Genomic DNA, 25,423 nt, shown 5'->3' on the forward strand with positions numbered 1-25,423 from the left:
ATGGTCGAGTTGCATTCTTCTCAGACAGGAAAGGATTACGTTATAGACAAACTGGCCCGTGAAATTCATCACCAGGTCGTTGGGCTGCCACATTATCACTGCCAGTACAACCCTATTGAATTAATTTGGGGGCAGGTTAAAAATTATGTTGCCAAGAGAAATGATTTCCAAAATGGCCAACTTGAAGCCCTTACTGCAAGGAACTTTTCAGCAAGTGACAAAAGAAAATTGGAACCATGCTGTAAAGCAGGCTCACAATGCACAAATAGAAGATTCTGAAGGAAGGAGACGATGCTGCAGAACACTTATTCGAGTCCTTCATAATTAATATAGCTTCCTTGGGTGACGATGATGATGATGATGGCGATGAGGAGGAGGAGGATGAGATGTACGTTTTGTTTTTTGTATGATATGCACCTATAAAAAATTTCCTTAGATTGTATTTACTGTACATACTTAATATCCACACATAAAAATTCTTTCCGTACATTGTATATATGTAATATGCACACACAAAAATTCTTTCCATAGAATGTATTTGCTGTACATACTGAGTCCATTTTCCCTTTATAATAAAGTACTTATTTGTTCATATTGTTCATATTCTGCACATTCTTACCCTTTCTTATTATGGCATGAAAATACAAAAAATGTAAAATATGAAAATCTACAAAGGCATTGAAATAATTGCATGGTTTACTTCAAAATTGTGGATATAACAAAATTTGAAGGTAACTGACACCTTCAAAGTTATGACGCTGAAGAATGAGATATTTCTTAAGAGAGAGAGAGAGAAAACTGGCTTGTCATGAGCGAAGAGAAATGTATTAAAACTTTATAAGTGACTGCAAATAATTCCAGCATAAAGAAAGGAAATAACTAAAAGAGTTTAAAGGTTAAGATTTAGGTATTAACCCCTCTCAGACAAGAACAAGATTATTATTATTATTATTTTTTTTGTCTGACACGCTAAATCAGTTAATCCGCAGGTAGTAAGCTGGTCAGATTGTTCGCTCATATCCTCACTGAGCTGTCTTTAAGGTCTGATGCCCGAAATTTTTTTATGTCGATACGACGGAGACCTTCTCTCATGCGCCACTTTCGTTTGGCTCAACTACAGTGACAGTACTTACACAAAGCACCCGAGCTACAAGCCAGTCAGCAACTGGGAAAGCTGGTACCTTGCTGTGTGATTAGCAACTTTCATCCCTTCGAGCCAATAGCGCGTCGTAATGGAGAGAGAGAGAGAAACTGAGATATGTTTACATCAATAAAACAATTATAAATGTCAGGACCATCGGTTTCTTTTATACACATAATAATATAGTATAATAATACAGTACAGGCAGTCCCCGGTTTACGACGCTTTTCAAATATATGCATCAGAAGTTATTTCCCAGTTTATGACACGTTCCGGGGTTACGATGCGTCACACGTTGATCTGACGAAAGAAATATGGCTCCAAAACGGCAGAATAATTAAAATTTGGTTTTTTTTTATGAAAAACTCAATAAAAATGCAGTTTACATTTTCAATACTCCCAAAGCATTAAAAGTAAGGTTTTCTTGGGATTTTTGACAATTTTCAACGAATTTTGGGTTTATGACGATTTTCAGTTTACGACTCGGCGTAAAAACGGAACTCTCATCATAAACTGGGGACTGCCTGTATAATGATTGTATAATAATACAGTTTAAATGGATTCTGTAAGTGAAATAACATTTTATTGATATTTGGCTGTTTTTTCATTAAAGGATATGTACATAGAAAGAGAGAGGGGGTGGTTGAACTGAGATATGTATATATTGGGGAAACAGCTGTTTTGTGATTTTGAGGGATTTTACTTTAAACATTTTATTGCTATTTTGCTGTTTATGTTAATACTATTTGAAAAATAGTAAATTATTTTATCATAAAAATGCATTTAGTCATGAAAATGAAAAGAAAATAGAAAAATTAGAGAATATTGCTCTACAAAAAAATCTGCAGATTAATGTATTTTCTGCGATAATTTTGGAGATATGTTCCACAGTAAAAACCGCAACTAACTGAGCCCGTAACTACTGAACAGCGATCTAGCTGGGGTCCACTGTACCTGTACCCTTGTCTATCCCTCCAAAATACCCCTCACTTAGTAGGCTGTATGAACTTTTAACAGCATTTCCTTTGGATTTTCCACCCCTTGCAGCATTGAAAACCAAAAGGCTTTATACTGTAACCATTTTTATGTTTGTATACATCCATGTAGATTTTGGGGGCTGGGTTAAATGTCGTTACTGCCAAGTCGCAAACAGTGCATATGCAGATACAGTAATTGAGGAAATACGGTAATAAGAAATTTCCTTAGGTATACAAACCAAAACCTTATATCTCCCATCTCAACCACTAGAAATTTTGCATTGTAGTGTAAGATTTTTTAATTCAGTTGTTTGTTTACAATGAATGTAATTGTTACTATTTGTTTTAAATTATAATATTGACATTACAAGAAATAATAGATGAATGTAGCAAAATATCTTTCATGCTGTGATTCTAGTATTGTTCTATTTTCGTGTGTAAGATTTTTTCAAGTTTGTCAAGTTTGATACAAGAGCTTTTAGTAATAAAGGTGGGAGGACATGCATTCAGCTGTTTGTGAAAATGCTTGAAAGTTGTGTACTAAAATGTTTTTGTTACTATCTCAAGAAAAATTGTGGTGATTTTCACCTGTCAGTCAGTACTAGATCATATTGGGTAACCAACATTTGAAATCTCTTATGGCAAGTATACTTCCAGCTGGATCAAGAATAAAGACAAAGAATTCCCATTGTACCCTCAACATCCTTAATGAAAGCTTTAAATAAGTATGTTAAAGATCATTATTAGTTTCATAGACTATAACCAATCAGCAGTCATCTAAACTTGGTGATGGGACTCTGAAGAAGAGAACGACATGTCTCAATTGTAATGCCCATTTGTCACAAAAATTATTACAGACAAAAATTTTTAAAGGAAAAAGAGCTTCCTGTTGTAGGCGAGCACTATTCATATGTGGTACATCCATCAATTCTGCTGCCAGATTGACCTCTACTCCAATAATTTAGTCATGAACCATTAAAGACTACATTCCCCATGCTGTTACACTAGTGATTTTTGTCTGTTGCTTTTTTCATTGTATTTTGCTTTATTTTTGAGCTTTTCTTTTATTCACTTTTCTTGAACAATTAATAATGAAATTATGTGCTTCTCTCAATTTTGTCAAGTTTATGGGCAGAGGGTGTTGTTATTGATTTTTCAAAGTTCAGTTAGATTACTCAGAAGTTATGCTTATATGTAACCTGAAGTTTCTTGAATTTTTTCAGAAAAATGTTCATAGCTATGATCTTCAAATTTGTAGAGGCAAAATGATTTCTATAGACAATCAGCAGATGAAATCTTGTTTCTGAATATCCAACAGTCATTTGAATTAGACATTGCTTGGGTGCAGTTTGACTAAAGTGCATATAACTGTGCAGATAATGAGTTTTGTTAAAAATTTTCAGAAAAATAATTACTTTCAACTTATTCTTAGATTTTGTATTGCATTAGTCTTTCATAGCAAACCACAAGACTAAGTGTCATACATTTAATTTGTTTTGTAGGTTGCAGCACGTACCCTAGGTGACCTTGTTCAGAGTTGCGAATGTGTTTGCCAGAAATCATCCCCACTTTGAAAAGGCTTGAGTTCCCTGAAGCAGATCAACGAGAACGGTGTGTGCATTGGGCTTTCTCCAAATCATGGCTTCAACAAGCAAAGATATGGTTTATGTTTTGCTGATAACTTCTGTCCCAACTGTCAGGTAATCTCATTAATGCTTATTTTCTTGAGTTCTTCAACACTTTCAATCTGTCCAGTTATCGTCTTAAGATGTTATACTTGTTGAAAATACACACATAAGAACAAACCTCAGACAACCCTGTGCATTATATATATATATATATATATAGATATAGATATAGATATAGATATAGATATAGATAGATAGATTATATATATATATATATATATATATATATATATATATATATAGTATATATATATATATATATATATATATATATATATATATATATATATATATATATATATATATATATATTATAGAGAGAGAGATTGGAAATAAAATAGCTTATATTGTTTGCTCAAACTTCCTCATGGTGTTAATTTCAGACGAGCACTGTGTGACCCCTTGTCTTCTGTCCGGCAAGCTGCGGCTCAGACCTTTGATTCATTGCATTCAACTGTAGGATTCAGAGCATTAGAAGACATCTTACCCCACCTTCTGAATCAGTTAGGAAATGAAGATGAAACTAGGGAATATGCTTTAGATGGCTTGAAACAGGTCATGGCTATTAAGAGTCGTGTTGTTTTACCTTACCTGGTGCCACAAGTAAGTTGCCTAATTAATTTTTATAATGTAATTTTGCTAATTAACATTATTATTAATGGTAAAACACCATTCAGTTGAGATCTTGGTAAATTAATTGTTTTCGTGTCAAAATTTGTTTAATTTTTCGCATTTACCAAAATTCGCAGTTATTTAAGGGTTATTCCAAATAGCACTGCATTTAATTGAGGTACTTCAGACAGTTTGTCTCTAAAATTTGTAAAAACTGAATTTTTCAGTAAGTGTTACCATCTTAAGTGTAATTTTTTTATTATTTTTTTAGCTTACTACACCACCAGTTAATACCAAGCTCTGTGTATCCTGGCTTGTGTAGCTGGTGATACTCAATCATTAATATCTTAGTAAGATCTTAACCAACGATTGTTTGGAGCTCTTAGTGATACTGCTGGCACACCAGAATATGATGAGGCACTAAACTGTCGTGGTGTTGTCCTATTGTTACAGGCGAAGCAGGAGTCAATACTATTGTTGATGAACTCTGGCATTCAAAGTGAGTAATAATTGAACTAAATGTGATAGTAAATAATATTGAAATTATTTATCCTTCCTTGAACTTCAGTTAATGATCCCTTTAAAATTACCAATAATCTGATTTCCATCATGTTATTTTCTCACTTTATTCTAAATTTTCTCAAGTATTCTTGCTTTAGAACCCAAGGTATTTCATAAAAGTTGTCCCTTGTCTATTGCGGAGGTTAGGTTCTAGAACCCCCCCCAACAGGCGAAAATCCGCACAGCAGCAACTTTATATTTATTTTATTATTTACTGTATACGTATATATTTTTAGGCTTTATAAACCCTCCCCACTCTATAAACCTTTCTCACACTGTTACAACTTTCCCACACTGCTAAACACTTCCATGCACTTCTAAAACATTTTATATGCCCTGAACCTAAGTAATAGTTCACTTGAACATAGCATCAACAGTGATAAAATTCTTGTGCGTAGTACATGTTACAATGCGATTTACTAATTTTCATATGTTCATATTAATGAGATACATTAATATGTTATTCTCAATTTACAGAATCCATTTAGTATACTATTACTATTCTGATCTGTTATCATCGTAAATATGCATAAAAAAATAAATGATTGTCCACATTTGTAATGTTTATGTTCAGAGAATCAATGACTGAAGCTGCTCACTACTACCAAAAAGAATTAGGAAAATAATTTAGTGGCTAAAAGAAAATTTATTAATAGAATTATTATTTTGAATAGGCACAGCCATGCTCAGAACCGATGCTACATGAGACTGCATAGGATTTGTTCAAAATTCACTAACTGCAACCTAAATATCTATTTATCTATTATTTCAGTGCAAAACATGATTATTGCATAAAATAAGGCCATAGTATGTTTCAGAAGACAACTTTTTCATATTTCAAAACTGTAAGAAAATATCGTAGCCGAATTTCAGAAAAAGTTGATGAAACATTAAACTTTTGTTTACTCATCGCCATGTGTATTTGATAGAAAATAATCATCATCAACTTCAGTTCAAATGTTAATAAAAATACAAAAAATTTGTCAACATTGATATTGCTTCCAATGCAGCCATAAATTTGAAATAATTCTGCATTTGATTTTTACGCCAACACTGAAAAAATGTAATAAGTAAATACAAAGTAGAATGCTTCCACTGATATCAATGGGTAAATGGAGGTGTATGACACAACGATTAGAGTGTGGGGCGACATGAACCACCACCCAGTGTAACATAGGTCTGCCAATGAGCAGCTTAATAGTGAAATTTCTTGGAAATCATTTTTATTTATATTTGTTAGAGGAATAATTGGATTTTCATAAAATAACGTTATTATATTTCTTAACCACTTCAAAAATTATGGCTTATTAGCAACTATTTGCCTATGCCATTATTGTTTTGTTAAAGCCAAGATTTTGTTCCTAGGCCGTGGTACTAGTGTTAGACTTCTTTACTTCACACTTAGCATACACATCTCAATATTAACAATTTCTGGCCAGAAAGCATATGAAGTTACTGCACATTCTTGCACGTCAAGTTACCTTATGAATGAATAAATTATACACCAAAAGCAAGCAGAAGAACTTTTAAGAAAATATTTTAAGCCAGTTAAAAAAGTGCTCCATAGGCCTTGACATTAATACTAATAGATATTTCCACCATTAGCCATTTACTATAATGACTTACCAAAAACACTGTAAAAGCTTATCTCTTTAAAATCGACACGCCCGAGTTATAATTTCAAACTTTGTTTGGGACTTGATACAATTGGCGTGGAGACCCAACCCCACCGGAGGCCAGTAGTGGCAGGAGACATACCCATAAAACCCAGGCCGCTCTTATTCTCGACGACGGAACGCATCTCGCGCGCCCGCCTGCCTCAAACTGTTTGGGTTCCTTTGTCTGCTTGGCACTGGGTTGTATGCCTCCTTGGTGAAGTACTCACTCGTTTATTTATCTAACTAGCCTAGCTCCGGATTGTAGCTATGTCGGATTCAAGCTTCTCGATCCAGAGTTTGGCGCGAGGGAATTTGAAAGTTCGCCAAACTAGTTAAACTTAAATACGATCGCCATTCTTTTGGTGTACAGCATGTAGGGGGTCAAGAGCAAGTTCCCAGGAGAACACATGCAGTGAATGGGCGAATGGAGTCAGGAGTTTTGGCAAACATACAGTTCCCATCAGGTTAAGCTGGTTAGATAGACAGGTGCTTTGCCGTGAAGGAAGCAGTTATCATCTTCTTCGGGCGTGTGGCATCATGCCACCTCCCACCGCTGTTCCTTCCTCCTCTCCTACCCTCCTCACCGCTGCTCTCCTCTTATTTCCCTTCTTCACCAGCTTCTCAGCATGTTTGTAGTTGCCCAGCCCGTGGCTGATAAATCAGAATTCATTCTTTTCAGAAATCAAATGGAAGCGCAAATGAACGGTTTCATGGAGTTGGTCTTAAGTTTAGTGCGCTCGCACCGTAGTCCGGGCGTAAGCGTCAGTGATGACGTCAGTGTTGGTGGCAGATAACAATGTGGCTGAAACGCGCTTTCTCAGGCGAGTCTGCTCGTTTTTCTGAGTCTTTTGAGCAAAGGCAACTGTCCCGCTCGCCTTCTGAGGCTAGAAGACAGTCCGGCGCTGGCGAAAAGGTCAGAAATTATTGCCCACGAGCAGGCTCGTCCTCTAAGGCACAGGAAAGCCTTAGTCCTAGTGGCGGAAGTAGTAAGCTTGACTCACCTTCGAAGCGTCGAAAAGCTTCAGGGAGACGTGAAAGTGATCCATCGACGCGTCGATCTTCTCGCCATCGCCGACATCGTAGGATGGTGTCCCCAGAAACTTCATCAAGGCGGTCGCAGCCTAAGCGCACTACCTGCCGTTGTCTCTTTCAGGTGAGAGTAGCAGCAGTTCATCTTCAGTCTCTTCATATTCCAGCTCTTCGGATCCCCCCCACTCCGCCACTCCAAGTGGACTGTGACCTCTCGCCCCAAAGAGGCGCTCTTCAGATAATTCTGCCCTAGGGTTACTAAACTCTTCAATAAAAGGACAAATCCAGCCCTATACCTGGTTGCTCAGCGTGGGATCCTGATCAAGAAGATACATTTCAGACGCTTCCTCCCAGGTCCCCCTAGTGCAGTCAGGAGGCCTAGCCTCTCCAGGAAGTCTCCGCCAAGGGCCCGGCCCTCACTCTCCTCCTGCACACGGCGTTCGCGCCTTTGCTTGCATCCGCCTCCCAGCAGTCTATCTTGTTGAAGGAAGATAGAAAAGGTAGTCCGCAGTCCTTTGGTATTCTGAGGGGATAGAGAAGTCGCCCCTTCCTCAACTCCTGGACGGTCTGGGCACGAATCGAATCTTCTGGTGAAGAGGCCCAGGTGAATCGGGCCTCTTCACATTACGCTCTACTCAGCTTTCTGCTGCAGTCGTACTTCGCAAGAATACGCCGACAGCCCCGCCTTCTCCACTTCTACGCTAAGGCCTGGGAAAACAGCGTCCCGCCTCTTCACTTCCCAAGTTGGTGACTCTCCACCGCCTCCAAGAAAGCATTAAAAGAGATAGAGGCGTGGCTGGAAGCTAAGAGGTCCGGTAAGTCGTCATGCGCACTCCTCCTTCAAAGCTGTCGGAAAGGAGGCAAAATTATTACAGCACAGGAGCTTCGCCTTCACTGGGATCCGCAATTTCAGCACAGGGGGACTTCGGCTCCCTGGTGGACCCCTCAAGACGCATTTCATTCGAGGCAGCCAAGACATTCTTTTCTGCCCTAGACGTAGAACATTTTTCCAGGAACCTCTTCTGGCCCGAGATTGTCAGCTTTATCGAATGGCTTACCGGAGCTGTTTTCAAACAGGTGGAGCAGGCTAATCTCGCAGAAGACGTGCCTTGAAAAATCACGGGCCTGTCCTGCACCGATATCACTATCCATGATGCAGGCGAAATTTCCTCCCTCTTCACTCATGGCCACTCTGAAGAAGAGGGAACCAGGCTCGCTCTGTCTAAGGCTGTCTCTTCAAGTGAGAGAACGGTTTCTTTGATGTTCAGACTTTGACAAGGAGGGCCTCTTCCCAGAAGCAGTAGTGAAAGACGCCCTGTCAGCCATGGATAAGAGGGCCACACATCCTGCCTATGTTCACAAGACCGAGGGGCCTGCTCCCCGCGCCTTTGACCAAGACGGCATTCCTCTTAACAGGCATCCGCTTTCAGAACCCAGGTCCAAACCTTACTCAGGTCCCGCATAACCCAGGGGTCAGCCCTCCTCAAAGCCACAAGGTCGCCATACCAGTAAGCAGGATCCCTGTCCTCCATGCTGTGGGGGCCAGACCAGCCTCTTTTTGGGAGGAAATGGAGAGACAGAGGTGCAGATCAGTGGGTGGTGCAAGTGCTCCAGCTAGGCTACCGTCTGCCGCTCGCCCAACCTCCTCCTCTCCACTCTCCCATTTCCTTGACAGCATACTCAAGAGGCCTGGGCCAAGCTTTCGGCCCTAGAGACAGAAGTCCGGCCCTCTAGGAAAGGGTCATCGAAGTAGTGCAGGACGCAGTCAACCCCAGGTTCACAACCGCCTGTTTGTAGTCCCCAAGTCATCAGGGTTGGAGACCAGTTTCGACGAAGTGCTCTCACGCAGGAAACCAAGTTCTCCATGGAGATGAACCGCTCAGTTCTTCAGGCACTAGCTCGGGGGGATTGGATGGTGACCCTCGACATGGAAGACGCCTACTTCCACATTCCAGTACATCAGGACTCCAGGAGGTATCTTCGCTTTGTTTTCAAGGACAGAGTTTACCAGTTCCGTCTCTGCTTCGCCTGTCGACAGCCCCGCAAGTGTTCACCAGATTCTCGCCCCGAGCAGGTCATTGGCTACACCTGGAGGCGGGAGTCTGATCTCCTTGTACCCAGACGACTGGGCTACTCCGCTCATCATCAAGGACCGCTGCATGGAGGACTCTTCATAGAACCCCAAGGCTAGCTCGACTTAGATTCTGATAAACACAGAAAGTCGAGCTAGTCTTTCACAGAGGATTCTTTATTTGGGGATGACTGACAGTCTAGCTGGCTTTTCTGTTCCTGGGGCACTCCTCCTGCCTTCAGGCAGTGGAGAAATTTCTTCCTGGACAGTTGCTCCGCTGGCCAGTGGATGGCTCTCCTGGGAACTCTGTCACAAGCGGAATAATTTGTATGCGAGCTGCCTGCACATGAGACCTTTACAGTTTTTCCTCAGGGACTTTGGGACAGAAGGACTCAAACGACTCCACGGTTCTCAACATTCCCACGCCGCCGCGCATCTCGTGGAGGCCGCCGAAAGGCTTTCGGAGGGTCTGATCTCATCCCAAGTCAACCATCCCTGCAGATGTTTTCAGGACGCGGGCCCAATGTTGCGGGGAGCACATCTAGCCAACCTCAGGACGCCAGGAGTTTGGTCGGACGCAACAGAAGAAGCTCCATCATCGTCAAGGAACCGTTGGCCATTCACTCGCCTTCCAGGAATTTCTACCCACGCCTCAGGCCAAGTTAGTAGCTGTTCACGATCAACTCGACGGCTCTAGCCTACATCCGAAACAGGAGGTACCCATTCCTTCGCTCTGTTCAAAGCCGTCTTCTTCAGGGCGGACAGCAACAGTGGGCAGCCCTGTTCCCTCGGTTTCCAGGAACTGAACGCCTGGCGAATCTCAACCTGGGCCGGAACCAGACTCCCTCCCTACGGAGTGGACCCTGCACCCAAGGCGTGCCAGATCTGTGGAATCTGTGGGCAATTTGCTAATAGACTTTCACTCCAAGAACCATCGCCTCCCAGTGTTCTGCTCACCAGTTCCAGACCCACTGACTCACTCTGGTGGATGCCATGCTCCTAGACTGGACGAATCTATGTTTGCCTATGCCTTCCCTCCTTCGGCTCATCAGCAGGTGATAACAAAGTAAAATTCCATCAGCAGGTCGAGCTGATCCGTTGTCTCTGCTCTGGCCAAGGAAGGAGTGACTCCTGACCTGCAGATCTCCTGATAGACTTCCCGAGGCCTCGTAGTCGCTTCAGACAACCTCTACCTAATGAAGTTCCACCAGGATTGTCCACTCGCCTGGGACAGGCTTCAGACTGTCAGAAGCTCATCAGAGCGAGGTTTTTCAAGAAAAGGCCGCAGAGGCTATTGCGAGGTAGAAGGACTCCTCACAAGTTATACCAATCCAAGTGACAGTCTTCAGGAGCTGGTGTAGAAAAAATATCTCCTCTTCTTCGGGACGCCTATAACTCCAAATCCTGCCGGTTTTTTCATTTACTATGGGATTCAAGAAAATTGATGCCATCAACCATCAAGGGCTACAGAGCTATGCTGTCCTCCGCCTTCTACCATAGGGTTAGACCTATCAAATAACCGAGACTTGTCAGACCTCCTCAAGTCCTTAGACACAGCCAAGGCCCTAAAACCTGCCCTGCTTGGAATTCTAGATGGGGTTTTGAGGTGAGCACGTCTCCAAGGTACGAACCTTTGAAGATCTTTCTTAGGACCTCACTATGAAATCCCTTTTTCTGGTTACCTAGCAACGGCAAAGAGGGTTAGTGAAATACAAGCCATTGACAAGGAAGGGTTTTTCACAAGGTAAAGTGTTTGCTCGTCAAACTTGGAATTTTCTAGCCAAGAACGAACTCTTCCAACCCAGGCCTTGGTCCTTTTAAACATTCAGAACCTCTCCCCATGGCTGCCTCAGAATTGGAGGCTTTGTGCCCCTGCTAGAGCTATCAAACTTACTGGCCAGAACGGCCAGCATCAGAGGACGTTCCTCTAACCTGTGTGTTCCAGTGAAAGATCCAACCAGACCTTTATCCAAGAATGCCCTGGCTTTCTTCACATGAACTCATCTTAGGGGCGCACAGGCACATCAACGTAAGAGGACGACGCCTAGTCAAGTCTCACATTCAATGAAGGGCGTCAATAGTACTAGTGGCCTCGCCATAATAAGTCATCACACAGAGCACCTTCTGGAGGTTGGAAGTCGTGTTTGCGCTCACTACCTTAGGGAGGTTGAAGTTGGGCGGCAGATCAGACCTGTTTGCGTTAGGGGTCCCTGGGACGGGTAGTGCTTGTTTTAGGGGAACACACTAGGGGTAGTTCCTTATCTCTCCGCCCCCTGTGGTTTTATGGTCGCTGAAAGCATTTGGGAAGCCGGGGGCGCTAGTTCACCTGGAGTAATTCTCCATTCTAGTTGAGTTGCCGAGGTATAGGGAAGGGGATATATTTAACTATTTTTAGGTTAGCGGTAGACCCAAGCCAGTCTGTTGCTTTCACTGTTTGTGGCAAGAGCAAAAGGAAGTCACTTTCGTCTCAGTCACGTGTGTACTTCTGACATCTGGTTGTTATGACAGAGTGGCTAGCAGTGCTTACGCCCCAAGGCTCCTGCAGGTAATGGAGCTCAACCAGCACACTCTCCCTGCAAAAGCCCGCCTACCAGGTAAGGTGACTTCTGCCCTTTGCTGCGTGGGATCCCAAGATACCCATGGTTAGAGTTTGTTCCTTTCTTTTTTTTTTCTTTTTTCTGTGTGTGTAACCTTCAATAACTGGTATCTCATCCTGCCCTTCCACCTAAATGTGGAATCAGCTTTACAGTATTTGATAAGTCATTATTATAAAAATGTCATTTTTATGATAAAATGATGTTTCATTATACTTACCAAAACACTGTAACGTAAAGGCCTCCTCCTCCCCGCAGGGGAGACGCTATCTCAGGTTTTCACTAATTGTGTATACCGAGAATGAAACTGACCTGGGCTTATGGCATGTTCCCTGCCACGCTACTCCCACCGGCATCCGTGGTTGGCCCCCGCCAATTGTATCAGCCGCCCCAAACAAAGTTTGGCACTTTATATCTCGGACGTGTCGATTTTAAAGAGATAAAAGTTTTACAGTGTTTTGGGTAAGTATAATGAAACATCATTTTATCATAAAATGTCATTCTTCCTCCATAGTTAAAATCATCATCATCTTTTATTCCTCAAAGAACAGGTAATTCTACAAATAAATTTTTTTAGTAACAGAGATTATATCTCTGAGGGTGTTAGATTATTTTTTAGTCCTATAAATCATTTTGGCGACATACAGGCCAGCTTGGAACACAGCCCCAAAACTTCAACATAAAAAAAAATTTGTTGTAATTCATATTCAATGTGAAATACAGACTGTTGAGCTTAGTAGGTCTACTGTTATAATGCTGCAGAGGTAGTTACGTTGACTAGCCCGGGTGGCATGTTAAGCGCGCTGTCATTGATGGTACCGCTAACCTTATCACACTGCTTTGAGCTAAGCAATGTATAAAAAAAAACTTAAAATCACACAGATTATGAATTATACCAATGCATGAAACACATCTTGTTTATATAACCATAAGGAAAATAGTGTTAGCTAGAATTCTGCTTGTCAACATAAAGCACACAAAAATAAAATAAAAAAGTTTAACATTGCTTGGCAACATTGAGTGAGATTCTGGACGAATAAAAGAATCGTAAAGGCCAGATTTGAGCATAGCTATACAAAAGTGTATATATGCAATTTATATTTCATTTAGAGAGAGAGTGAGATATTATATTCTATATTTTTATTTTTTGCTGTTTTGTTATAAAAATGATTTAGTCTTGAAAATAAAAAATTTTGATTGAAAATGCTTATCTACTACAAAAATAAAATAATAAATACCGTGAAATCCCGCAGGAGCAGTGAAAAATCCAATATTATAAATTTAGATATAAATTAAAAATCTGCAATGCAGTGAGACCATGATGAGGAACGATATGGCATATGCACTGTAATGCATTTAAATGCATTATTATGGAATGGTCCAAGAAAGTTAAAGGTTATAGCTATAGTTTTTAATGTGCAAAGTACTCAAATTAGTGGCCAAGGCAACCAATTCAAGCATATTACATCTAAAATTTAAACTTCGACTTACATGCGTTGCAAAATAACATCTGATATAACCATTGTTCCCACATGAAGAATATTACACCATTAATAAATGTTCTTACACTAGCATTTCCCCTTATGGTGACAGACATAAAGTTAGTTTTTATTTTCACTTGTTTCAGTCTTGTGCTTAAGAGATCATAAATACTTTAATGTGAATGTTTTTCAGTGTAGGTACTTCAATGTGAATGTTTTTCAGTGTAGATACTTTATGCTAGTTATTCTTGAGCATTTAATGCATGTTGTCCAGCTCAAGATAATATTCCACTGCTTTTTAAGTAATAGAATTTCATAACTCAAAGAAGAGATATTAAACTTGTTATTGTCTATTTTGATGTTGAAGCACCTTAAGGTTTTTCAGAGAATGAATATATAATGAATACCTGTAATTTGAAAAATTAACAATTACAGTATACCTTAGTGAAATGCTTCTTTGATTTGAATAAAGTAGGTGGTTGCAGAAAAGAGTAGAAATATAGCATTACAGAATGGTCGCAAGTCATTGAGTTCAGAAAGCTACTGTATAAGTAATAAATTGAAGAGTTGGTTATATAGTTTGTTGGGGTAGTTGAATATGACTTGAGGATAGATAAAAGCATCAAAATTAGCAGGAATGCTCTTGAGAGACACTTGCTTCATTTCTACTTGCAGATAACCAGAAAGATGGTATAGTGGAAGTATCTGTGAAACAGTCTTGTACTAAGACAGCTACTGAAAAACTGAAATCTATCCTAATAGATGTTTAAAATACACAGGATAGAATGAATATGTACCACAGAGAGGAAACCAAATGGTAAGCTGGGCTATGCAGAATAATTAATTTAGGCAAAGGATATTCAATTCAGCTTAAAACATAAAATGGCAGACCCACCATGTCCACAAATGCAGGTCTTAATGTTAAAACACTATTATTTGAATACTGTGCGCTAAGTAAGCTTGAAAATAACACACCAGTGGGAGGGCTATGAAGACCAGGCAAGAGAAGGGTACTTGTCTTTAAAATGTTTGCCCCCAAAGCTGTGCGCATTTATATGCTACCAAATACAGTACTCTGAGACATAATCCAACCAATAGCAGTTACTTCAACTTTAACCTTAATAGTTCTTAAGCAGGTTACCTGTAAGGAATTATAGTAAATACTTAGTATAAGTAAAAAAACTTTATAAAAATATTATTAGCTGTAAGCAGATTGGTTCTGTAAGGAATTATGGTATGTTTAGGCTTAGTAACAGAAAAAATCATTAGAATCTAGAAAAAAAATCTTGGTCATGAAATATTGTTTATTCAGTGACTGTATTTTTGTTGTTGGTTGTGAACAAGTAAAATTGTTTGATTTTTTTCAGGAGCAATAACTTAGGGGTATCAAGAGCAGCAGTTGCCATTCTCTTTGCATTCTGCTCTAACACCCGGGCAGACTACAGTAATTATGTGCCTCAGCTTTTGCGTGGCCTTATTCAGCCATTCACTCTCACTGATGAAGAAATGCTTTAAACATCATGAATACCCTTAATGCTGTGACCAAGGTACGATTCTTATGTGGCCTAATATTAAAAGATTATTAATCTTTGAAAACTAATTGCTTTGCATATTTTTACTTCCTATAACACATGGATCAATTCTTTCAGAGTTTAGATCCAACTGATCAGCGGGCACTTGTGTCTGATGTCGGCTGGTTGTAGTTTGGCAGCATCAGACCTTAAAGGGGACCAGTTAGACGCTTGATTTTGCTTGCCAAAAGGTAATACTGAATTATGTAAGACCAGAATTAGACAGGGTTTGTAATTAACACTATAAATAGAGCTTATATGTATGCAGAAAGAAGGTATGTCCTACTTTGCTGATTATTAACAGACAATTTTTTAATTCATTGAGCAGGAATTCAGCCAATTCTGCCTATATTCCGAGAAGCTGCTTTGAATGGTGAACCAGAACTCAAGTGAAGCAGCATCTAAGGTTTGACTAGTTGGTTAGACTCACAAGCTCAGATGTCAAAAACCATCTGTTGTTCCCACTGGGCCTCTTGGTCTAATTTGGACAGATTTGCTTGATAACTGTTAGTACATTTTATTAGCATTACTACTGGCAAAGGTGAGCAGCTGTAAAGGTTTTTGAAAATGCTAAAAAAGGTTGTCATGTTTTTTCTTCTTTTTTTCTTTTTTTTTTTTAAATTTTAAGGGTATGATAATTGCACTTACTAGGGTGAAGAGGTTTTACTGTAGATTAAAAACAAAAACATACAAGTAATTACAGATTTATGTTGACCTGGGGCCTAGGGCCAGTTTAGGACCAAATTTAACGTTTGTACAACCTTACTACTACATGCACCTCGCGAACGGCAAAGTTTAATTCAGTTAAGTATAGTCGATACAGAAAAGTAGAAGTGGAGGTCAGTAATGACAAAATAAAATGCACAGGAGGATCATGTATGTAATGCAGATCTTGTACATCCATTTGTTCACTCTTATTTCACAGACATTTGGCAAGCCACAGTATATAACTGCTTAAAGTACTTGTAAAATAAAAATTACACTAAAATGTAAATGTGATAGAACATATATATAAAATATAGCAAAATTGGGTGATCACACAATTGATATTGCATCATAAACTAATTATCATTGACACCACTAGTGCCAGTCTGTGGATACTTGATACCATAATATATATAGTAAGGATTATGATAGTCGTTATTCATAATAAATTAGATCACGTACAAAAGATACATGAGTACAGATAAATTTAGATGAAACCCCCATCAATAAAGAGAATTCATTATTGAAATTATATTTGTGGGGTGGTATGAGACAAAACGAGTATGTACCATTTTCGCTATGACTCCAAACAATTATGTCTGTTGGTGAAAAATAGTTATACTTTAGCGTAAGCAAAAATATGTGTACATTTACTGGTTCAAAGACGCATATCTCTGATACCTTTTTCAAGGTAGACCACTAAATTTTGTTTCATTTTTGCAGCTATCATTTATTCTGTGCAATGGGCATAAAAGATCCTAAATAACTATTATTATGTAGGTAAAATAATTAGTAAAAATTACAAGAGGCGTAGAAAATTTTGCATCCCCTCTCCCCCCAAAAAGAAAAAACTACAGGTAGTGCCTGAGTTACGATAATTCGACGCATTTATAATTCACTTTAATATGGGGTTGGCAATTAATGTCAATAATGGCAATATTTTGAAAATATGTATTTAAATTGCTGGTGACTGAAGTGCAGGCAACAACGCATAATCAGGCAGTGTATGAGACGCTGTCCGAGAGGCTGAATAGGTACATTAATTCAATGAGCTGACCTCATTCGCTGTTTCGAAGTTAAAATAGGTCAGTGCTCGTTTGTAATTTTTGTGCGCTTGTAAAATACAGGTAGTGTGCAACGAGTGATCGAGTTAGCAATTATCAATTTCAACAATACAAATACTAGAAAATATTTAAATTTCGAAATGGGCACAGGCAACAGCGCACACTACAGTTGCCATACAATCAGGAAGGCAAGAGAGACCAACTTACAATAGACCAACTTCTTTTTCCACTCTTTATTCCATCTGCTAAGAAAGTAAGAGAATGATAAAGTATTGTTAGTAACCTATACTCTTGCGAAATGTGTACAGCCATAAACAACTCGAATGAGAAACTGTTGTTTTGCTAATAAACGAATCGGATAACAACTGTTTTGCTTGTATTTCAAATGATTGTACGTTAAACAATTACCGTGAGTTATGTTAAAATGACGCTGGTACTTTAATATATTTTTACACTATACCCTTATCCGCTTGGAGAAAAAGATCGCGTTGAAATATACTACAGTAAATTTGTTGCAAGTTGTAGTTGAAGCTGAGAAAAGAATGTCTGTTACAATGACTAAAATTATCGTGGCATTGGCAACATGGGTAAACTCGACCGCAAATAAAATTGGTTATTTTAATCAAACTAACATATATTACTGCTGTTTTCACGCTGGCAAAAGATCAATACGAAAAGCTCGTAGTATGATGATGAAATCAAGAGAAAACAGCGATTGGAATCGTGATTTTTTTTTTTTTACACAAAACAAACATGCCGTCAACGTCATCTATTAACGAAAAAAATAGCTAAATTAATTTCACAACGAGACATATTTAAGTTATATTTCGACTTAAAAACACTTCATATAACAAAAATATATGTCCCTTATAAAGAAAGTATCTAAAGATTCATTACTTAACTAGAAAACACTTCGTGATAACAAAAATATATATGTCCCTTTATAAATAGTGCATCTTCATTTACGTTTAACTAGAAGCAAGAAATGCCCCTCTGAACCAAGCAATGCAAGTAAATAAAGACCGCGTGATCGCATTCTCAAACCAAAACATTTGATCGCTATGATCGAATTTATAATGCAAAAAGCAATGTAAGAATATTTACAACGGATACAGTGTAGCAAAGCATAACTTTTAAAAAAGATCCATAGAAAAAGATATCAATATTTTGATGTTTGTATACAGTAATACGTGTTATGTGAAAATAGAATACAGTGTAATGTAGGTTAGGCTAACGCATATGATATACGAAAGTGCAGGCTAGCCTTTGTTTGTTATTCAATTTCTCTTATACTGACTTATCGCGTCTATCTGCATTGAACCTGCAGAATTATTGATACTAATAATTACTATGTTTATATGATAAAGTATACGTGTAGTGTAGGCTAGGCTACTATATGATAGATGGTACTGATTACCCTGGTGTGGCTAGTCATAATCGAAAGCCACGGCATTTTTCAACAAACGATGGGTTTTTTGGAACCTAACCCCATGGTAAGTAGAGGAATACCTGTAATTGCAATGGCATCTTCGTTTTTTGTCCATAGCACACCCAGGTAAATTACCTAGTTAATACAATGCAAAAAGCTGTAATTATAACAAGGAAAATATGAAAAAATGAATGACAAAGTAGCGTCGTGTTTTCCGTAAGAAAAGTGCCAGTCACCCATGTGATACTTCACAAAAATTGTTTATACCTTTTTTTGTTCAAAGACACATAACTGCTCAATTTATTTCAGTTTGCAGCTGAATGATTGCTCTTTACAATGGCATAAAATAACCCCAAAATAACTTATGTAAGTGAAATAATGAGTAGAAGTTATGAGATAAAGGAAAATTTTCCACTTTCCCCCAAGAAATGTTTGACATAAAGTCATTACAAATCACATACCCAGATAACATGTATATTTTGCAGTGCAAAAATTGTACACATAATCTCAAGGAATATATGAAAAATTAGTTCACCAAGAACTTAAAGCTTTCCATAAAATAAGTGGCATCTGGTCAAGTCTCTCTCTCTCTCTCTCTCTCTCTCTCTCTCTCTCTCTCTCTCTCTCTCTCTCTCTCTCAATAAAAGATAAATGATGGAATTATAGAATACATTTTACATAAGGCATAAAAATTCTCTCATATGCAAGCTTGCTGCTACTATTTAAGAAAAAGATAAGTAATGTACTGTAATTATAGAATAAAAACTAAAACTGTGTAAAACAAATATATATGCCTGTTTTATATGTATAAAAATGTTTCTCTCTCTCTCTCTCTCTCTCTCTCTCTCTCTCTCTCTCTCTCTCTCTCTCTCTCTCTCTCTCTCTCGTGAGAAAAAAGAAGATAATTACAGAATAAAACCTAAAACTATACAAAATAAACATTTACAAAAAAAAATATATATATATATATATATATATATATATATATATATATATATATAGTAGTTATATATATATATATATATATATATATATATGTATATATATATATACATATATATATATATGTATATATGTATACAGTAAACTCCCATATACTGCGTGTTTTCATGATTGGCGGACTCACTGATTCACGGATTTCTATGGAAACATATATACGATATCATGGAAATTAGGAACACTCGCCAAAAAAGTTAAGTTATGTTATGGAGTATCAGAGTAAGGAGCAGGAGTTCTATCCTTCATATTGCTGAAACTTCATATTAGTTTTACTATTAATGTGTAAAGGATTCTGTTTTATGTTTCATTATTATTATTTAGATCATTTAATTTATAAAATTTAATTATTAATACAGAATTTTATTGTTTAACAAAGATAATTTTATTAACAGTAATTTTATGTTTGTAGTATTATCTCCAAATCTGAGTTTGTATAATCATTACATAAGGCCACTATGCCTGCAATAAGATGACCATGTAATAGCATTATAGAGAGATATGAAATAAAAAGTAGATTGCATAAAATCTAAACCTTCAGATTATTATTATGATTTGAATGATTCTAATATTTTAGTGATTTTTATAATCCAGTTGTTATTTTTCTATATCATTCTATTATTATAGAGCTTATCCAGTTTGATGAAATTTTCATATGGCATATTTGAAAGGCAAATTATATGCAGGTACCACTTTCTGTGACTTCATGAAGATGTATTTATAGTAGTAGAAGCTCCATAGTAGTATTTAGGAAATATGGAATTTGCAAAATATATAAGCAATTAGAAACAGAACTAAAGAGAAGAAAATTAGAATTAGAAACCTAAATAAAGTAGAATCCTGAAGATCCAGGCAATTCTGTGGCATCTTTGGTTTTAGTAGTACTATGTTGCCACATGATCTTAATGAATGCATTGTTTCCATGATCTAAGTGATGCACTGTTTCCACATGATCTTAATGCATGGTTGCTCGAATAAATGTCGTATTGACTCCGATATAGAAATATACTTGAAAAATAATACAGTTATTGATAATAAAATTCTACACCATTAAGATACTAAAATACTTAAACATTAATTATGTTAAATTTAATAACAGACAAACAATATCTCATGAGTGGTAATTATAACCCTAACATTGCTAAATTATTATTAACCTTAATGCCGGTTCTATTTTCAAAAACGCCTTCCGTATGCCAACAGAGGTAGCGCCAAGCGGAAAAAGTTTTTTAAAAATCACAGCGCTTAGTTTTCAAGATTAAGAAATTATTTTTATTCTTTTTTTTTCTCATTGCCTGAAGTTTAGTATGCAATCATCAGAAATGAAAAAATATCATTATCATATATAAATATTGGAATACTGTATATGATAGAGAAAAAAAATATATATAATTGTATACAACATAGTTTTTGTAAGGAAAATGGTTAAAGCTAATGAGCACTTAGTTGTATTGTACACTAAATTGCGATGATTTTGGTATATAAATAGATTGTAAAATGATTAAAGCTAATATAAAAATATTATCACAAATGATGCATGAATTCATAACGTCGCTGGACGAAAAATGTTTTTTTAAAATTCAACAAAATCAAAATATTGTGTTAGAGACTTTTCCAATTGTGCTAGAATGAAGAAATTGATTGAATATTACTAGACTGTAAGGGTTTTAGCTTACAATTGCATTTTTGAACCATTTCGATCGAGTTAAAGTTGACCAAAGGTTGATTTTTTCTATTTATCGTTATTTCGATGTAAATATTTAAAAACTGTGAAGAGCTAAAGGAATTATTTATTTTTGTTGTATTCTTAAATTGTGCACATTTTGATGTATAACACTTTATGTAACGAATAATATGAATGGGCAAAAATTACAGGCAAACTGACGCAAGAAAATGACACGATTTTAGCGGAGTCTGCGCTGCTGAGTGGAGGTGAAATTACTTTTTCAAAAATTCACCAAAAATCTAAATAAAGCAGAGACTCTTCCGCTTGTTGCAAAATGAAGGTAAGTGATTGATTGTTACCTCAATGTAATAATTATGGCTTACGAACGTGTTTTTCGATCATTTAGGCTCTGAATGTTGACCATCGTTAAAATTTTGTCAGTCATCGTGGATTTCATAAAAATATTAAAAACTGTGAAGAGCTAAAGGAATGATATATTTTGTTGTATTCTACATGAAATTGCGCACATTTTGATGTATAACACTTTATGTAACGAATAATATGAAACAGCTAAAAATTACGTAAGCAGACGCAAGAAATGCCAGGATTTTCAGCTGATTCCATTTCACATGGAGCTAAGGAAAAATTTTTTTAAAATTCACCAAAATCTAAATATTGTGCTAGACTCTTCCGCTTGTTGCAGAATGAAGGTAAATGATTGTTACTTCACTGTAATAATTATGGCTTACGGATGCTTGATCATTTCCGTTGAGTCAAAGTTGACCAAGGTTGATTTTTTCATTTAACGCTATTTCATGTAAATATTTAAAAACTGAAAAGCTAAAGGAATGATATATTTATTGTAGCTCATGAAATTCGTGCACATTTTGATGTATAACACTTTATGTAATCTAATAATATGAAAGGGCTAGTGGCGGCAAGCTGACGCAAGAAATGACAGGATTTTTCAGCTGATTCGCGGCGGATGGAGGAAATTAATTTTTTCAAAAATTCACCAAAAATCTAAATATTGTGCTAGAGACTTTCCGCTTGTTGCAAAATGAAGGTAAATGATTGATTGTTACCTCTAATGTTATAATTATATTACGCATCACGTTGATCATTTCAACGTAGTCAAAAGTTGACCGAACGTTAAAATTTTGTCAGTTATCGTTATTTCGCTAAAATATTGTTATGTGAAGAGCTAAAGGAATTATTTATTTTTTGTTGTATTCTACATGAAATTGGCGCATTTTTATAACACTTTTATGTAAATTCTAATAATATGAAACAGCTAAAAATTACGGCAAGCAGACGCAAGAAATGCTAGGATTTTCTACGATTCCAGCCGCCATGTGGAGCCGGCTGGAAAATTTTTTTTCAAAAATTCATCAAAAACTAAATATTGTTAAAGTGGACCTTTTCAGATTATATGTTCTACTGTGTGTTGTCTATGGTGTTCTTGGGTAGGCCCATATGAGTAACTTTTTGATAAATATTTTAAGTGTGTAAATATTCTCATTTTATTCATTGCCCAAGGAGGAGGCAATTTTAATATTAAAGGTATTTGTATATTTATATTTAGTGACTCAAACAATCTTCTAGCTCTAATTGAGAAAGGAGGTGGATGATTGTTTATAAACACATCTCTTAATCTAAATAATTCTTTGGTTGGAGAATCATTTGTGTGAATTCTCAGAGCACTCTTCATTGTTACTAACACTCTATGGAGAGAGAGAGAGGTAGTGCACCACATTCAACTTGTAAAGATGATGTTGGTGATGATCAAAAAGTTCTTGAACATATTCTAAGGCCTTCATTGTGAACTGAGTCTGGAAACAGTCTTGTGTCTGATGCCGAGCCATATATTTCGCTTCCATAATCAATGATGTACAGCACTGTTTCTTTATACAGTACAGTAAGGGTATGTCTATCGGCTCCACAAGTAGTGTTCAATAGTTTTTATAATTAGGTTTAATGTTCTTTTACATTTTGATTCCATATATATGTTATATTGGCTTTCCAGTTCAAGTGAGTATCAGATACTAATCCCAAAAATTTTGCTATTTGCCCAATTGGTATGGAATGATTTCTGATTTTTAAATCTATTTCTTCACCTTTTTTCCACTTATTTTTATAAAACATTAATGCTTGAGTCTTTTGTATAGAAAATTTGAAGCCTACAGATGAGACCCATTCATCTATTTTTATAGTTTTATTAATGATTCGCTCTGCATGTTTTACATGAGATGCTGAATAATATATTGCAAAATCATCCATATACAATTTACTTTTTATTCCGATAGGTAGATTATTACTGATATTTATTGCAGAAGTAAACAGTGTGCCACTAAGAACGCTTCCTTGTGGAACACCATTTTCAAGTGGGAATGTACTTGACAATACATCATCAATTCTCTTTTGAAAAGTGCGATTTTTCAGAAAGTTTTTGATAAACCTAGGTAAATGTCCATGGATGCTGTTTGTACGTAACATTTTTAAAATTGCATATCTCCACGTAGTATCATATGCCTTTTCAATGTCAAAAAAAGATGGCTATAGTAATTTGTTCTCGTTCAAATCCTCTTCGTGTATGGTCTTCCAAGTTAGATAGAGAATCCAGTGTAGATCTGTGGCATTGCCACCCAAATTGAGTGGGAGTCAAAATTTTATTTTCTCGAATGTGCCACGTTGGTCAAAAACTTACCATTTTTTCCAGTAATTTGTGTAAACAGCTTGTTAAAGAAATTTGTCTGTAATTGTTTACATTACTGGGATCTTTTCCAGGTTTTGGGATAGAAATAATTATAGCTTTACGCCATTCGTCAGGAAATAAATTTCGAAGTCATAAGTGGTTATAAAACTTAATAAGTATGCCTTTGCCAAAGGTGCTAAATGGCAGATCATTTCAAAACAAATATTGTCACCTCCAGGGGGCAGAATTCTTGCTGTTCAACAGAGCAGATTCCAACTCTTCCATATTAAATTTTCTATTATACATATCTTCTTTTGTTTCAAAATTTATTATTAATTCTATCTATGAAATACTTATCTAAATACTTTTTCTTTTGCAGAAATAATCATCTAAATTCTTTTCCCATTGTTTTAACACATTTACTTACATATTTTTGCTGATAAATTTTCTCCTATTACATTACAGATATTTTGTTATGTAAGAGGTTTTTTTTTAGGATCAGTTTTTGTAAATTTTCTTCTAATCTCGGTAAAGTTTTATTAATTTACTGAACTTTCTATTCAGGTTATCTAATCATCTTCCAATTTGGTGATTTATTTTTTGTTCCCATGTTTTTATTATGGCATTGCTTGTCAGCATTTGTAATGAAATCAACAAGAAATTTTAATTATGGTCTTTTAAATGGTGGGATATTCCTAGTGTGGAATTCATATTGCTCCCAGTCCTTTATAAATGTTATAATGAGGGACATTTAGTGGGAGTATTTTGTAATAATGAAAGTAATATTAGGAAATGATTATCAAGTCGTAAAGTTTTATTAATTTTTACTGTTTGTTTTGTTGTATAGAGATAAGTTGATTGAGAAAAGGTTCCATGTGTTTTTTCAAAAATTGCTGATTTCGTTATCATTTATACTAATCAACATGTCTTATGAATCAATGAATTCTTCTATTTAACATCCTTCTATTTGAGTCTGTAAAATTATAGTACCACATCTGAAAAGTTTTGCATTATTTTTATTATTAATCTGTTTAGGCAGACCACTGAGCTGACTGTCAGCTCTCATAGGGTTGGCCCAAAGGATTTGGATGAAATGATAGGTCTTGGCTTAGAAGCCTGGCACTGGGACCAAATAGGTCATTTGGTATAGTGATGAATGAATGAGAATGAAATTAAACATGGCACAGAGACACACGCTCTTATACTGGAACACACTTACAATAAATACATACATACTCAAGCTTTCCATACAGTTGACCCTCGTTAATACGGGCTAATAGGGGGCGTAGGGTGTCCGTCTTAGCCGATAATCCAGTTTAACCGGTGATATCTAATATATATATATATATACCTATAAATATGCTGTATTTCATTATTTTTATAGAGAATGGATAATAAACCAATTTAGGAACGCTTGAATTAAAGCTTATGGTAAAAGATGAAAAATGAATAAAACATGATAAAAATGGTAGAATTCAGCCGCAT

At 36.7% G+C, this 25,423-nt stretch overlaps 1 protein-coding gene across 1 annotated transcript; it reads left to right on the forward strand.

Moving 5' to 3' along the window:
* Positions 1-3,756: 3,756 nt before the first annotated feature.
* Positions 3,757-4,750, forward strand: LOC136845676 (stalled ribosome sensor GCN1-like). The gene is made up of 3 exons (XM_067115821.1): positions 3,757-3,818; positions 4,190-4,409; positions 4,690-4,750. The coding sequence occupies exons 1-3, from the start codon at positions 3,757-3,759 to the stop codon at positions 4,738-4,740; spliced, it is 333 nt and encodes a 110-aa protein (XP_066971922.1). The 3' UTR covers positions 4,741-4,750.
* The last annotated feature ends 20,673 nt before the right edge of the window (positions 4,751-25,423 follow it).

The sequence above is a fragment of the Macrobrachium rosenbergii genome, chromosome 14 (genome assembly GCF_040412425.1).
Source record: "Macrobrachium rosenbergii isolate ZJJX-2024 chromosome 14, ASM4041242v1, whole genome shotgun sequence".
Taxonomy (NCBI): Eukaryota; Metazoa; Arthropoda; class Malacostraca; order Decapoda; family Palaemonidae; genus Macrobrachium; species Macrobrachium rosenbergii.